General features: G+C 41.4%; 1 protein-coding gene across 2 annotated transcripts in view; it reads left to right on the top strand.

Moving 5' to 3' along the window:
* Nucleotides 1-17073, top strand: part of pdlim2 (PDZ and LIM domain 2 (mystique)) — a 43103-nt gene that overhangs the window by 18120 nt on the left and 7910 nt on the right. For both annotated transcript variants that reach the window (XM_059338037.1, XM_059338036.1), the window contains exons 6-7: nt 1197-1260; nt 15936-16054. In XM_059338037.1, the coding sequence (XP_059194020.1) occupies nt 1197-1260; nt 15936-16054 (183 nt within the window). The remainder of the gene's footprint in view (nt 1-1196; nt 1261-15935; nt 16055-17073) is intronic.

Here is a 17073-nt window from a genome sequence, read left to right as displayed (position 1 = left end):
AAGTGGAGCCATGGGATTGTACTGTCGTAACAAAGGATATGCACAGGATATCACATTCCGCCGTTTGCATTCACTTTAACAAAAGGCAGAATGTGGAACGTTCACCGCGCTCTCTCTCGGTGCGTGGCCGTTTGTTAACTCTCCTGGACAACTTTCAGTAGGACAGTTAAAACTCAATTTACTCCCATGTCTGGACCAGTGTTGCCAGATTGGTTTGATGTTTTCCAGCCCAGTAGGTGATCAAAATCAACCCAAACTGATAAAATAAATGCCCAAAGATGAGAAACAATGCAAATGACTAAAAAAAAAATACAAACAGTATTGTGGCCCACCACAATAATAAAACAGCAATTTAAGTGTTCACAATTGTACTAGAAAAATAAGAGGTTTCACCTAATTTCTTTTAACTGCAGCAGAACTCGAAAGTATGCCAAATTCAAGTATACCACGCATGCACGTCCTGCATCCTTTTTGTTGTCAACATACACACAGTCGGGGTTTTCACATAAGATGGACTGCTTTTATTTATATTTCAATGTGACCGTGTTTTTTTTATTGCGTCAGCGGGCATGTTATTTCAATAGCAACCAGCCCAATTTGTGCAGGAAACTGCCCAATCCGGCAACACTGGTCTGGGCCGATGAAGCTTTGTGTACGTCATTTTCATCTTGTCATTAATATATAACTATACCTTTTTGTATTATAACATCTTCCATCTTAATATTGTATACTGAAAAACAGGTTCTTATTGGCAGTAAAATTGGCTTACACACTGTTAGTGGTTGTGAAACACACAGTAATATCTGCTATGGTGTTTTAATGTTTCTAGTGATAAACTTTGCACAAAAAATTATATTCAGTATAGTTGAGTTCAGACATTTTAGCTGACGTAAAGATAAGAAAAACACATTTTTGAGGAGGTGGGACTAGATGAAATAATGTATGTTTTTGGCTGACAATTTAAAATACTGAATCACATTGATGCAATAGTCACGTAAAAATCCAGCATTTCTGTCAGTCTGTCCTGCTTGATATGCAGAATGGTCCACAATAGCCTAATACATTCTCAAGCTATAAAAGGATAAACAAACTACCACATAAAGGATTTGAAAAAAGATTCCAGAGGGCTGACATATTTGTCTAACCCCAAAATCATACATATTTATGTTTGACTCTCTGTTCTCTTTATATTATAGTGTCCAGCTGCGTTCATGGTCTCCGGAGGATAAGAGTCACAGGCTGTCCAGACCGCTGTCACAGGTTGGTTTCTCTATTCATTCCTTGTTTACTGGGTGCTGCTTTTTGAAACAACTTTTCAGCTTGTCGTCATGCCGTCAAGAGTTTTCCACCGTTTATTTAAAGAAAGAAAGAAAAGAAGCTGAATTCCAGCTATAAATGTCTTTTAATTAGAGGAGGACAATTGGTTTTTAGTTGCCGTGAAATTTCAGTTTCTTCCAACCAGAAACGAGACAGTAAAAAGACAAAGACAACAAACTCCTGTCACTGCTGTGAAATAAGTTTGTTACTTCATACTTTAGATGGTAATGATAATGATGATGATGATGATGATGAAGAAGATGGGATGATTGGCAAATACAGGTTTTGATCTAGGAATAGTGCAATAATACTAAACAAACACACAAATGTTTAGATAAATGTGATTTCTCAGGTCTTCACATGACATTTTGCCAAAAGTGGTTGCCAAAGTAAAGCAACCGGGCATCCGATTGGTTCTGCTGAAACTGAAAAAAGTGGTTGCCATTTTTAGTCCCCTTATAATTTGAGTAATTAAGATACTATGCATTTATATACCAGCATAATAATGAAAATGCAACACACAACCCAAGCTTTATAAAGTATTTCACTGTGCTTAAACAAGTGATGTGATACTCATATTTGTGCTTTGCAGTATGCTTTTCTTCTATCCAGCTCAGGCTGGGATTCTTCAACTCCCAAGTTTTTCCTTTGTCAGTTTAATCAATTTGCACATTAGTTTATGGTTTATTTAGCCAAACTTCACCCCACAGGCCGATGGTTAAGTTTACTTCGCCATTGACTTCAGAAAAAGATGCCCTGTGTGCATGTGGGTAACACACTGGTTCCAGTTCTGACTCTAACAGTAATATTTACACAACACTAATGCAACATCTGTTAAAAAATATTTATTTTGGGTTGCGCATTTTACTAAGAAATGATTGGCCACAATTACTGTTGAGCCCTGTGTCTTCACAAAGCTGAACTGTCATTCATTTGTAGCTTCAGCTTTAGGTGGCAGTTCACTTGGTCAGAACAGCTGAAGGTTATTGTCCTCTTGTCTGTAAATCTGTGTGTATTTATTTTGACTGCGCTGTCGCATTGTGCAAGAATAACATGTTTTAATTCATAGCCTTTCCTCTTGAATTGTTGCTCTCTGATGCCACAGAAGATGCCCTACAAAGGTTTGTGGGCTCCAGTGTGCTGTATGTGGACTTCAAGGCAGGATGCAGAGAGGGTTTGACATTTTTATAGCGGGGAGTGTATAAACGACAAAGGTTAGCCTTTGAAAATATTTGACATTAAGCTGAACAACAGTCTGAAGCTGTTTTATTCAGAGCCTGCTCCAAGGAAAAATTACTTTCAGTCAAAACAAAGGTCTTAACCTTTAGTTGTCTGAATGGAGACTCATTGGTCTCCGTAAGTGGTAAAATATGAGAAGTGGTAAAATACAGACTCTGGGTTATCATGAGACTGCAGCTAAACTATGCTGTGCTTATTTACCATTCCAGCAACAAAGCCAAGAAAGGGGACCCGGGCGTCTGGAAAGACTTCAGTGAGTTAAAGAGAGAAAATGTTGTGGGAAAGTTCATCATGAGCTATTTCAGCTATGCCTACATGCTTAGTCTCAAGCATGGATCCCACTGATAGAACATGTGTGATGACAGAGCAGGAAAAAACATACAAGACCTTTTGTAACGACACAAGGAATTCCAGCCATTTTTATAAATGTGGACATGACATAAAGTTAGATAAATATGCAGAGGTTTGAACTTAAAAACATTGGAGCGTTGTGAGTGTGGCGACCGGCTGAGAAGGTCCGTTTTAAAAACTTCTCTTCGAGTTTGGGATTCTTTGTGTTGTTTACACATTAAATGGGAATCAGATGGACCGTCACTCACAGCGGTGTCCTCCCTCTGAGACTGGTGGCTTACGTCAGAGTGCTTTTGATCTCTTTCACAGCGGGAGAAAGATGAACCAGTCTAGCCGTGATGTAACTGGGATCCAAGTGGTGCTTTTTAAGGATGCTTTCGTAACTTTACTTAAGATTTTCAACCAGTGATTAGCGAAATAGAATGCCTCTGTCAGTGCTGGGGCCAGATTTCTTGGTGGTCATCAAAATATAGTCTTTAGGACTGCAAACCAGAGTCCCTCCTAATAACTAATTTGATGTGACTGCAAAGCCACATGGCATGTTGTCTCCTTCCAAGTTGTTTTAGGGATGGGAGGGTGCATGATGTCTGTGTGCAGACATGAATCAGCTCTGTGACTGGCTCGCTGTTTAGGCAGATTCTCCTGACACTAGTGTGATATGTGATGTTAATTTGGACGACAGACGCCTCAGGCAGACAGAAGGCTGGAGACTGGAGATGATGAAGTCGTCTGGTGTCAAGTCCTCACACTTGGGAGTGAATTTGCTTTTCTGTTCCATTTATCCCCTTGACTGAAAAGTAATTATTACAAACACATTTCAGTTATTAGTTCTGGAGCATTTAAAGGGACACTACACTGATATTACACTTGGAGATCAGTTTACTTGTCAGGAATAGTAATACTCAGCCTGTTAAAATAATTGTATGATATCTTATGTGGTTATGTAAAGTCTGATGCTGATGATGTCCCAGGTTTTTTAAGAAGCCATCAAATTCAAGTCCATGTTACAAACTTTGGGGTTGAGTTTAATAAACACTTGCATGTTCCAGGCACAAAGGAAGATAAATGAGTAGAGTTGCATTATAGGAAATTCCAGAAATTTGACCCACACCCTGATCTAAAAGTCAGGATATTTCAGCCTCTGCTGCTTCAATTTTGACCTGTTTATTTTTTTCTTAATTTATGTCCTATGAATGTCCCATGCTTGGATGCTGACCCTTGTTTATCAATCATTAACCATTAACCGTTAACAGACCAGTCATGCAACCAAGATGCTGCATTGTTGCAGACATATGCAGCCACGTCCCCAAGTCTGCACTGCTAGTTTAACTGCAAGGTTGTTGGCTGCGTGTCTGCCTGACATACTCTGTTAGTAGGAAGCACGATTGAACCTTCCAGTCCTCATCAATATAGTGGCATGTGTCACATAGCTCTCTTTTGTGAGCACCGTCCAGCAGTCGGTCACAGTTTGGCAGAAAAAAGAGCTTAAAACAACTTGTTTAACTTTCTAATAAGCTAAAGCATGTGTGGTTGCAACAAAACACACAAAAACAATATATTTCTAACTGTTTAACTCATAGTATTGTACATAGTAGTTCAAAGTCTTACTTCTGGTTAACACTTAAACACATAATTAACATCCTTACCCCCAGCCCAATGAAATTGCAAAGCTAAATTGCTGAAGTGCTCCTTTAAATGTTTTTTAAAAAGTGTTTAGTTTAAACTGCAGTGGCTTTTTGTCAAATCTGGCCCTTTGGCAAAATAGTTTAATAGTGTGAACAGTTTAAGTGCTCATGCTCCGTTCATCTTTTTGAAATTAGGTTCATCAGTGTATTTTGTATTTCTCACTGATGGCATTATAAGCCTCTGTTAAATACAGATGCTGATGTTTTCAGCATCAATCCAAACCCACATTAAAACACCCACTGTGGAGTTATAGTGAGGCTGCGGGCAGCAAACCATGGTGGAACAAACTTCCGCATTGGCCTACCAAAAGACACATTAGAAGCTGTGTTGTGGCTCCATCGGCGAGTCCTCAGGAATGAACGTGCTCTTGCTGTCTGTCCGGGTCAGCTTCGCATGTTTGTGGTATTTATGGAGTCGCCTGTTCTCCCATTCGCCTTACCATTTTTAAATTCACCCTTTTCTCTCATTTTTCTCTAATATTGGAATCCGTCTTATATCCTTGGAGAGATATTACATTCCTTCTATCTCCCTCTACTCCAATATCAACTTGGCCTTATTTTTAACTGTCCATTCAGTATGTTTGAATTAATATCAAGCTACATGTTTTTGAAAAGACTGCAATTTGAGCTATTTAGTTGCTGCTTTGTCTACCCTTCTTTACTTTTTCTGGTCTTAAAGCTGATTTGGATTGCTTGCTCTGCCGTCTATGCCTGACAGCTTCAGTGTTTACCATCATCCAGCCTGGTGGATGAGAACTTTGGGTTTTGGCTGACCCCTTCCTCCAAGGGATGTCTACCCTGGTTTTAAAGTGGTGATGAGCCTCCCGCCGCAGTGCTGTGATTAGTGAGTGGAGTTCTTTCAGAGCGCTCGGTGGGGAAATGGCTGGGAAGAGGCCTGCCATGGGCGCACTGTGCATTATGCTGCTCGGGCTGGCAGGAACACAGCAGCCCAGTGAGCGCTAAGATGTGGAGCCTCCATGACAAGGCCCTCTGTCCTGCCTGAGAGGTGCAGAGTGCTGCTGTATCAGGTGATCAGCCTCTCTGAAAAGCTCCTAAAAGGCTTTTCCACCCTTGTTTTGGCTCCCTGAGTGAGGAGAGTGGGATGCGCAACAGGATCCCCCATTTTCCAGGGTGTTGGATGTCCTGAGAAAAAGCCTGTATACAATAGTGGCTGTGATGGCAGAGGCTGTTGAAGCCTGGTGCTGCTTTTTCCCCTCGCGTCACAAGGCCTGTCGTTGTGTGATGGGAGCTGGAAGAGACAGGGCTCGGGGTGGACACCAGGGAGCCCACTGACATTCACAAACTGTACTTAAGCCATCACACAACTCTTGTGCTTCATCAAGGAGTCCAAACTGCCTGCAGAACTGCATGAAACACATGTATGATAATATGCAAAGATTATAATTGCATGGCTAAAAATTTCATATACTTCATATACTTTCATATTTTTGACTTTTACACGGTTTAACAATCCTGTGTATGTGTAGTGGGTATGGATCATTGTTTGTGATAAGTGCATACAATGTTTGTATGAGTTGTTGCTTTTAAACTTGACTGCAAAACAATTTCCACTCAGGACAAGATTGTCTATATTTCCCATACCATTAACACTTGTTCTTTAGGAAATGTATACAGTACATCTTGCTCATGAGGTCTAAAGGGTGTTGGTGTGTTTAATGCGGAAATTGACCTTTGATTAGAAGCTGTGGGTTCAAGTCCTTGTTGCAGGAAGTATTCATCCTGTTGAAGTGTCCTGAATCAACAATCCCAACGTCCCAGCTTACACTCAACTCTCTAGAGAGCTGTAGAGATTTAAAATGCATAGCTATAGACAGTGTTACAAAACTCCTGACGGAATAAACGAGTAAAGCCATTTCCATTAATGATTATAAAGTGGCATTGATGCATGTTAAAAGTTGTAGCTTTGGCTGAGTACCGGTACTTGATAGCTTAAAGGTATGGATTGAAAAAACCCCAGTACCAAGTAGTATTGAAACTTCTCCACTCAAGTGATAGCATTCAACCCTTTTTTGTACCCACATTTTGAAAAAATGGTATGTATGGTTTTGCTTGTTGAAGTGTTCTTCGATTTGAATGCAACATGTGATGCAGCAGCTACAGCCCATATACTGTGGTGTGGTGGAGTCGAGAGCAACATTTAACAATGTTGTCAGTTCAGCGTACAGAGACACAGCCAAAAAGGTATCATATGAAGTACTGTATTGATGTCACTTTAAGCGTACTGTTTTGGGATTTTTTTAAGGATACCCAGCCCTACTTTTTAACCTGTAGTTTTGTTTTGTCATACTATGATGTGACTGGCTGTGTTCATGCACTTTATTATTTACGAGCTCACCAGCATGACAAAAGGAGCGAAGGCATCCCAGATTCCTGGAAGCCGGGCATGAGATTGTATCTGAACTGGCCGGTCACCGTCATGATTCAGAGCATCTGTTTATATCATCAAGAAATGACCACAACGGGATCTCTGTTGCGATGAGCAGGGCCAAAACCAGACTGCTTTTCATGAGACATGACCCGTCACTGGGCCATTAGGACCAAGCTCCATGTCTGGCTCTGCAGTTTCTGCACTTTGAGGTTCCTGAGGGTTGCCTTAGTGGGCTGCCTGATCCTGTGCTGGGATAGGGTGGTTGCTTTATAAATATCCCTTCATGTGTAGGATGGCCAGCTCCTGCAGGGTGACACCCGTGCAAACCAAACTTTTCCTCTTTTTCATTCTATATTGGGTGGAGCGGCCTTGGCTGTGTGACATGTGTCAGTAAACTCTTTATCCAGAGAGGACAGGGTAAGTATCTGTCCATACATCCTCAATGCCATACATCTCTCTGTCCACCATTCTTCTTGCAGCCGGCCAGCCTACTCGCCAGCGGCTGGCTTTGTCCTGCTCTATTCTGGAGGTTGTGGTGGACTGGAGTGCAAAGCTGCGGTCATTGCTTTGGAGCAGAAATGGAGACTTGGCATGCAGGAATATAACTAAGTTTATGTTTTTAAATTGAGTCTAAATGTAAAATTTTATATTGCACGCACTCTTGGTTGAAGATTAAAGTTATTAGAAAGTATTTATCGTCAGGACTGGAGCCTTGAAGAGGTAAATGCACCTCACCTGTGAGTGACTTCTCCTCCAGCACTAAATGCAGACATGCATATCTCTTCCTTGACGATGATGGCTTGGAATGATGTACTATTTCAGGTCTGACAGGAGTGGGGTTGTTGTTTGGTTTGGCAGGCTAGGGGTGTGCTAAACCAAGCCAGTGTCGGGGGAGCGGTGCTGGCCGCGGCCACAGTCGAGGGATGTTTTCTTCTTCTTCCCTGCACAGTGAGCTCTGTGACTGGACAGTGTGAGGCCTTTTCACGTGGACTCGTAGCCGTTAAGCTTGGGGTCCATTGTGGCCTCGGCGCGGGCAGCATGCCTCTCCTCATCCCCACTGATTGATCAGCACGCCTGTTTTTCTTTCCCCTGGAGTGGAAAAGCAAACTGGGGCACTTTTGATTCCCTGTGCTTTCCCGGCCCCCCGGCGCACTCATGGGGACACTCGGCCCTGCGAGTTTTATGGGGAAATGTTGGCCGGGAGAGATGGGCTTTTTTACTAGTTGGTGCTGTTTACGAAGGTGGTTGAGCGGTATGTCAACATTCCTAAAGTTGTTGTCAAGGGAACGGCGTGTATAACTGCCCCTCAGTGTATTCGTGCCAGAAAAAACAGACATGTCAGCATATATTCCCCTAGATTTACACAGGACAACACCTATGTTTCAAGGTAATGGTTACTAAGACTGCGAATGTTGCTCATAAATCATAATTGTTCAGCTGGTAAAATGGCACTGAACACTGAAGAATAATTCTGCTTCATTGGGACACCATAAATGCGTGTCTGACTGACATTTTTGATTTATGTTTAACCATTCATGGAAATTCCTGCAGAAATATGAGTATTAGGCTGCACTCCATCACATTGTGTTGCATTATAAGTCATAGAACTGTGTTATACAGTGGAGTTACTGGAAAACCAGAGTGGGGCGCACCAGATGTTCTCTGTCTAATAACTGCAGTTGTGATGCTGTCAGACTCATTACCCATTAGAGCTTGTTCATCTTTATGGAGGGATTTTCACTGATGAGCTGTAAAACGTGGCCTCATATCCAGACCTCCCAGCTCATTATGAAGGTTTCGATCAGCACACTTGGTTTAAATTCTGCTTCTTTTGATTGTAACTCTTCTCTTTTTTTCTTTTTTTTTAATATACATATGAGAAGGGGCATCCCGGCAGCCATAAAATTAAAAGTATCATGTAGTCCAGCGATTTTAAGCCCAACCATAATGAAATCCAGATGTCTAATGAGCTTGATACGCTGCTCCAGTCGGAGCCTTGTGGGAAATTTAGTAGGGATGAAAAATGTGTTGCTTGTAGCGCCCTTCGTGGATAAATAAACGCTCAGACTCCTATTCATTCCTCATTGTGTCTCTGACATTTGGTGGCAGTGTGGTTGAGTGCCTCGCTCGGACCACCTACATTATGATCACATGAGACGGCTTTGGCTTCTCTCGGAGGTCTCCAAGTATTCAGTGCCATTACAATTCACACACAATCATCCACATTTATCAAGCACTGAGCTGCAGGAAGCATGGACATCACAAGGACAGAAATACTTGGAACTGATTTTGTTTCTGCCAAATATTTGTTAACTCCTCAATCTGTCATTTTGCACCAATAATAAATTGATATAAAAAAGATGGAAATTGCAGTCTCACTGGCAGAAAGTTATAAAACAAATGCAGCTCTGTTTTAGCCAAATGCACAGAGAGAGTTACTGTATACTCGCAGTCGTCCTGTTGTCTCATCATCTCCCCGCTGCTCATTTGGCCTCTAATCTTGTACATATGGTTTAAATCTGGAGCGGTCTGATGGTGTGTGGCCGTGGCGAACGAATGGAGAGAGGGGGAGGTATTAGCACTGGCATCACGAAGATCTGTCATTTTATTCCATGTTATTGAACACTGCACAGTGTAAGCCGGGGCCAAGAATTTATATGTAGAGAGCATTATGGAGGATTGAGAAGATTGAGCTTGACTTCTAAAGCTTACTCCATGTACTGCATTAAGGAGCGGGTACTGTATATGAGGAGTTTTCTATCCCTATTTTAAAGAAAGGTGAACTAAGCACAGCCTAAGGCTAGCAAATGAGATCCTCTATACAGCTTATGTATTTTAAAGGGGACCTATTACACATCTGTACAGGTTCTTGTATTTTGGGTTTCTGCTAGAGCATGTTTACTCGCGTTAATGTCCAAAAAAACCTTTATTTTTCTCATATTGCCCATGGCTGCTGACACACTATTCACCCTTTGTGTTAGGTGCTCGGTTTGGCCGCCTGTCTCTATAAGCTGCCCTAGGAAAGCTTACCCTAAGAAATATATTCTGCTCTGATTGGTCATTGTTTCCAGGTCTTCTATATCTGAGCTCTCGCCATCTCAGTCCTGTCCGTCATTAAAGCCGGAGCAGCCAGCCAGAGGCCTATAGCAGCACTTTCTAGCATAAAAAAGTTATCAATTTATGGCGATATTACAACTTTCACTTACGTTAGCATGTAGCTACATGTAGCAGTAATGTTAACACTTCCATAGTATACCTATAAACGGATATATAAATCTGTCATGAGCTGACTCCACCTCAAAGTAGACAAAACTCTTGGAAATGGGGTGTTCAGAACGGTTGGAAGTCATGGAAAAAAAAATTCTCACAGGAATTACTTTTTTACAAACGTTTATTCTGCAGATATATACAGTATTTATTTTGTTAGATTTATCTTATGTTTGTTTTAGTTTATGCTTTTATGGGTTCTATCTTTATTTTTGCATCTACAGGATTGCTCTAGACTACATGTCATTGTTATTGTACAGTGAGAATAAATGTTAAGATTAAGATTACTGTATTGTTTGTTTAACGTGTCCCCTTTTTAAATTCGCTCTTCAAAATTCATAAAGAATAGCAGAAAAGGGCACATCACTTGACGCAGCCTCCTCTAGGAGCTGTAGTCAGTCTGCACCTACCAGCCCACTGGCCTTGCCGTATCATTATTTAGTCTGAGACCTTCCATAAAGCAGCTACAATGGGGTACGAGGCAATAAACCAGCTTAAGAATGTTAATGACATGAATTTTGATATAAAACGATCATGTTTTATTTGTTACAGAATGTGGACACAGTGATGCACCATTGCTCAGACATAATTACAAGGCAGGGTCCGTCAGTGACAGTGGATAACGAGTAGTTACCATCAGTCAGCCTCAGGTCTTTGCTCAGGACCTCCACCGATGCACTCTGCTGGATAGGAAACACTGTGCACAGCTCTGATTATTACCCAGCCCAGGATGTCTGGTGTCCCCCGCCTCATTGTAGTCCAGCAGTCATGTCTGTGGTGGAGACGGTGAACGAGCAGTTATAGCACTTTCTTACAGCAGCATCGAGCTTCCTAAAATAAAGGCTCCCCTAGGCACCGGCCCTGTGCGCTGCTGGCCCATGCCCTGTAATTGAAGCTGCAGGGTGGTAATGATGATGATGCAGAGTGGCTTGCTTGGAGCCAGACTGAAGGCTCCTCCACTGGCACTGTCCCCAACGTCTCCCATCGGCCTTGATCTGAAACAGCTGCCCTCACTTCAGTTCACCATTTCCTGTTTGTTTGTGTCTTGAAGTGGCCAATCAGACACAGGCTTGTTGTTGTCGTTATAGAGGAATTCTCCTGCATTTTTGACAGCTTAGCTGCCAGTTTCACTCCCATTTCCGTCCCACACGGTCATTCGTTCACTTTAAATCAGATCATGAAAGTGAGGCTCAGTCATCCAAAAATGCTTTTTAGAGCAACCGAGAACATGTTTTTTTTTAAAGCTGGTATCCCTGATGGTTTTAAACAAATAAATTGCTGATACACTTTTTGGAAGAGTGACATGAAATACAAATTGGTGCAATTAATGTGGTGTAGACTGTCTTTTCCTGCCTTGAGAAATGTGACTTGCTATAACTTGTCAGGTCACACCTGTGTTGGTTGACAATGCAAATAAACATGTGCGTGTGCTTTTCAAAAAATGGAAAGCACACATTTGGATTTTTACACATTGATATCGAGCTGAAAGCCATCAGTGTCACATTTTGCTGACACACAAGGCTGTACGCTGTCTCTCTCCCAATGCATGCCGGGATAGGCTCCAGCTCCATCGTCCCTGCCAGGGATAAAGCGGTTATACAAAATGGACGGATGATTCAAATAAATAGCAGGCTTCAACACAGCCTTCCACAACCAGTCTGCCATCTTTGCTGCAGATGTCTTGTCCTTGCAGAGAGACACATCCATTTTTAACATTAAAGACCCAGAAATCTCTTATTTGTGCTTATACAGCGATGTATAGATCTAATAATAAGAGTTTCTTTCTTCATCTGTACATATTATTATAAATGAATAATCTGCTTCATGAGGCCTGTGTGGGCTTGGTTGTGATCCGATTTGACCGTCAGTGGCCTGGCAACATTAGCAAACAGCTAATAACTGTCTTGAGATTTGGATTCAAATTTTGGTAAATCCCAATTGGTGCATGAAAAAGGGTGACATCACCTTTTTCCAACTGAACCCAATGCACCAAAAAAAAAAACGCAGACAAAAACAACAATACAGAATAGTGTTCGTGACAGTACTAGAGTTTATAACTTCGATACAATACCTTGAAAAATATTGACATTTCATACTGTTTCAGATGGGAGGGATGTTTGCACTGCAGCGGTGTGTGTGTCAACTCGCTGTCGGAGAGAAAAGAGTGTAGAGAGCACAGCTGGTGTCTATGTATCGATACTGTGTAGAATGAGTATAGATGAATAGATATTTTTGACAACATTAATACAGAAATTTCTCAGGTGAAATATTAAAAACTGTGCCAGCTTTAGCAGGAACAGTGTGTATGTATAGTGTCCCATTGCTCATAATAAGAAGCTGATAGAGTTTTCTGAAACTTTAAAGTAAATTCAAACACTATTTTCTTTAGTTATGCGTGTGGTGACACATTTACTCACACTACAAAACTGTTAGGTTACATGTTATTGCATGTGCAGCTCAAGACCAGCACAGCATACCAGTGACTTTCCCTAATGGTCCCGGGTATGTTGACTGTGAGCTCCTGATTACAGTTCAGTGCAACTTTAATCAGAGCTTCCTCCTCTTGCCAGCCACAGGAACCAGGAAGAATTGGCTGATGATTTTCTCCCATCTCTGAAAAATACCCCCATCCAAGACTAAATAATAGGCTTGCCTGTGTGCTACTCCCTTAGTTTGTTGCTGCATGAGTCATGGGGGCATTGTTGGCACCACTATGGTGCAGTTTACCTAATGTATTTACTCTAAGATCAACCATGTGTAATGGTTCGATCGCTTACACTGAAACAAAGATTATTTCAGAACAAAGAGGGTTTGGGGAGCAGTTTAAAGGGACAGTTAATACCAAAAACAAAAATACATATATTTCCTCTTAGCGGTTAGGGTTGCTTTTGTGCAAGTTGCCGAGTGTTTGAGAGATGTATGCTTTCACTCGAATAAAATTAAACTACAGTTCACTCAGCTTGTCGTGCTCAAAGTGCCCAAAAAATTAATTTTAAACTCTCAACAATAATGTCTCTTCTCTAGAGATCATAACGCAGTTACTAATCTATAGAACTTGATGTTAACACTTTCATAGGAACCATTTTTTTGCTAGAGATCTAAAGCCACCAACTGCATCAACACACAGAAGGAATTGATACTGCTGGCCCACCTGACATTATAACCCAGAACAGAATGATTAGTAGTAGTTTGGTAGAAAGAAAATTGTTCCTTATACACAAAAAAAACAACTATTAAATTGATAAAAAGCACGACAGGTATTCGAACAAATGTGTATCTTTGGGGGGTGAACTATCCCTTTCGGCCCTTGCCAGCCGTGCCATAGTTATTACTATATAAGGTTGGCATTGGAGACTGTAGAATGAGTGATGGTGATGAGGGAACTGCTCTGTTGGTGCAAAGTTTTTTTGAACTTTCTAAGGTCAAACTCAATCACAGCTGCATACTCGCTGTCACAGTGGAGCGCTTGTGTTTTTCTCCCTCTTCCCTTTGTTTTCTTTACTTCATTGCATTCCTCTTGAGTCTCATAGATCAGAGTTGTGATTTTAGATCTATATTCAGTAGCCAGACACTTATATAACAGAGGCTTGGTTTGCATTAGTGTGGGTTCATATGCACATACTGTGTGGCTTCACTAGGTCTTCCGGAAAGACTCCCTCAAGCATGCATGTCTATCAGGTACATGCCCCTGAGATTGGTTCACAGCAGGAGAGGACATGGATGTCTTTTTACTCGTACTGTGATGATATGGAATATGTGATCTTATGAGCCTGCAGTTATTATGCTGGGTTTATCCTGGGAGGAATCACAGGGAGACGTCCCAATGATCATTTCTGGTAAAGGCTTCCTGGCACGCACCGCTAATCTGCCCACTCACTAAGGAAAAAGAAGAGGAAAATTGGACTCAATTGAGAACAGAGACATTGTTCAAAGAGTTTTCTGAATTGGAAGCGGGTGCTGGCATTAGGCACACAAATCTTTGACTCCGTCAGTGCCACTGTGTCAGCATCGAGCTCCAGCATCAGCTCCAACTTGAGTCTCAGACATGTACCGGTTCAAAGACCTGGGTGGAGACATTTCGCCTTCGGATTGAGCCTGTGCAACTCTGATGCCAGCTGTTGACGGTTGAGGGAGAAAAGCTCAGTGAGCTTTATTGTGAAAGCTGTACTCTTGAGTTGTCTCTGTGGGCTGTTTGATTCGGAGTCAACGCTTTCCTGGACTGTGCACAGACTCTAAATAAAGTAATAGCTTTGTTTCCCAGCAAACTGGAAGTTGTGAAAGTGTTTGGAGACTTCCTCTTTTTTTTTTTTTAACCAAGTTAGTTTTCAGTTTGAATATTGCAGCATTACATGAGCGTGCTTTCTGTAGTCCGTTGGTCAGGATTACAGGTGGACATGGTTAGATGCCAGACAGTGTTGTGGTTAAAAACAATTAGTTTGTTGGAATTCCTGACAGTAAAAGTGTCTGGGTTGAGTTATGTACTGTGCAGACTGAGTCCAGGTGTGCTGGGTGTTTAGTGTGAACATGTGCCTGAGGTCACTTTCACTGAAGGTGCAGTCCTGCCCTATTATGACATAATTAAACTTGAATAAATCAACCTTTGCCCGCAATGTTGGAACTTGTGTGCTACTGCCTTCAGTTTCTAAAATCGGCTACAATAAAAAAATGTCATTGGCACATCTGCTGAGCAATAGTTTATGAGCCTCTTGTGTAAAGTAGATATCTAGCGCCCTCTTCTGGTCAAAATTAGTCACTCAGTCTTTGCTCACAGTTTCCTTCCTGAATTACACTATTGTTTATACAGTACTGTAAGTGTTCAGTTTGGCTGAATGAGGTTTAGCCGCGTGGAATGTCTTCTCTCATTTCATGACGATGGACACTGTTTATAACTACCATGAGTAATTGTGAGATTTGCACGGCATCTGGAAGCCATTGAAGTACACGCTGGTTCTGTCTTTCCCATCAGACCAACTCTGGAGTCAGCGCCAAACATCTGTTGCCACACAATCTATCATCTATCAGCTGAGGGGCTGAAGTACAGCTCTGATATAAATGGTAATCAAGATAAAAAAAAATGTTGATGTGGGTTGCTGGGATTGTTGAGACTGATCAGCCAGCAGTAGAGGAATGTTTCACGTGACTCATGCACAAGAAACTTTGCAAGCACAGGGTATCAAAAACAATCAAACGATGACAAAGTGTGTTGTTTATTCTGCACTGAAAGAACTTCTCCAGTCAACTCTTTGATGAAGATGAAGTAAAAACTGTTTGGTGTTTCTCCATCTGGAGCCAGTTTAAACTACTGATAAATGTCTCCTGTTTTGATGTTGACTAAAGATATCCTACAGGATGGTGTGTCAGAATTTATTTTATTCCGACTTGTCATAAAGTATAGTCTCCTCAGATTTAGAGCTTCCTGAAACAAGGACGCAACACTTGTTCAGTTCCAATTTGCTGCTTGGAGGAGCAGTAATCCAGAAATACTGCTGGTGAATTCCTGCCTCTGCACACTGAACATAGCTCTTTTTGTGACTCTTTTACAGTAACATTGCATCATGCTCGAAGCACGTACACTCTCTCAATAGATTCCTCAATTCTGCAAACTTGGTTTTGGCTGTGGCAGGAAGTTTGACTTTCATTCTCACTAACTCTCTTGCGTTTGTTGTCGCTTTTCTCTTCTCCTACAGGAGTTCTCCCCTTCAGACTACAGAAATAACTCTGTTTCCAGCAGAACCCCGACCCCACCAGGGCGCTACTCACCCCATAGCCCCATTGATCGGGATGTACCCATGTCACCTCGTCGCAGGTAAAGACCACTTGCAAACACCAACAAAACATGAAAAAAAAAACAGTTTGATACACTGACTGCTATGGACACAAACCTAGTTTGTTAGTTGAATTTCTTGTTGCAATGAAGGTCAAATATGATATCTGTTGGAAAAGTGGAAACTCACTTTTATATGCTTTAATATGAATAACGAGCTGCTTTTACAGTCCATAAGACACATGCCAAGCAGAACTGCCCTTCACATTTTATTCAATTTTAGCCCTTGAAAGGAGTTCCAGCATGAAGCTTATACATTTTAAGAGTAGCAGGATGGTTTCCTGTCAAATAGGAGTGTGTATATTGCATTGATAGTAATTCAGCGCCATCTATAGGCCAGTAGTGGTTATGCTCACAGATTCAAGATTGAAAAAGCAGTGATACTCACTTTCTTTGTGAAAAGAAAAAAGCATTTAGTTGAAGTTGTTACAGAAAGATAGACTGTTTCAGTCTGTAATTATTGTACTGAATTTAGGACTGTACGATATATTGGAAAAACTCACTTTGCATATACGGTACTTTTCTTCTGTATAAATTGGATTATGGAAAAATAGCCTACAGGACTTTTTACCTGCAGAGGAATGCTTACCGTGAAAAAAGTTGTCTGCAATTTAAACTATATTGCGTCAATCAGGTGTACTTCAAGAGCCCACCAAGTAAAATCCCCTGTGCAGACTCTGGACCTCATACATTGAGAAGTGTAAACATATTATGAGGTGGACCTACTGAACCGAATGTAGGTTATGGGGAAACACTGAATTAGTCATGGAAGATGAGAGCAATGCAAGTTTTCTTGCTGTATAAGGCAGCAAAAAGTTGATGCATTAAATGCGAGTTCATTTGCCATAGTTGACATACACGTCCTGCTTTGTGACCATTGCGAACACGCACATTGCAATGGCTTAAATCTTATATTTTGCCGCCTGAACCATTTCATGGAAGTGTAATCTTGTCTAATGGCACAATGGTATCTGCTTAATCTACAATATGATTGAATCAAC

This window comes from Centropristis striata, chromosome 7 (assembly GCF_030273125.1).
Source record: "Centropristis striata isolate RG_2023a ecotype Rhode Island chromosome 7, C.striata_1.0, whole genome shotgun sequence".
NCBI classification, from domain to species: Eukaryota; Metazoa; Chordata; class Actinopteri; order Perciformes; family Serranidae; genus Centropristis; species Centropristis striata.
Note: the sequence above shows the minus strand (reverse complement) of the source record. Positions and strands in the feature narration are given on the sequence as shown.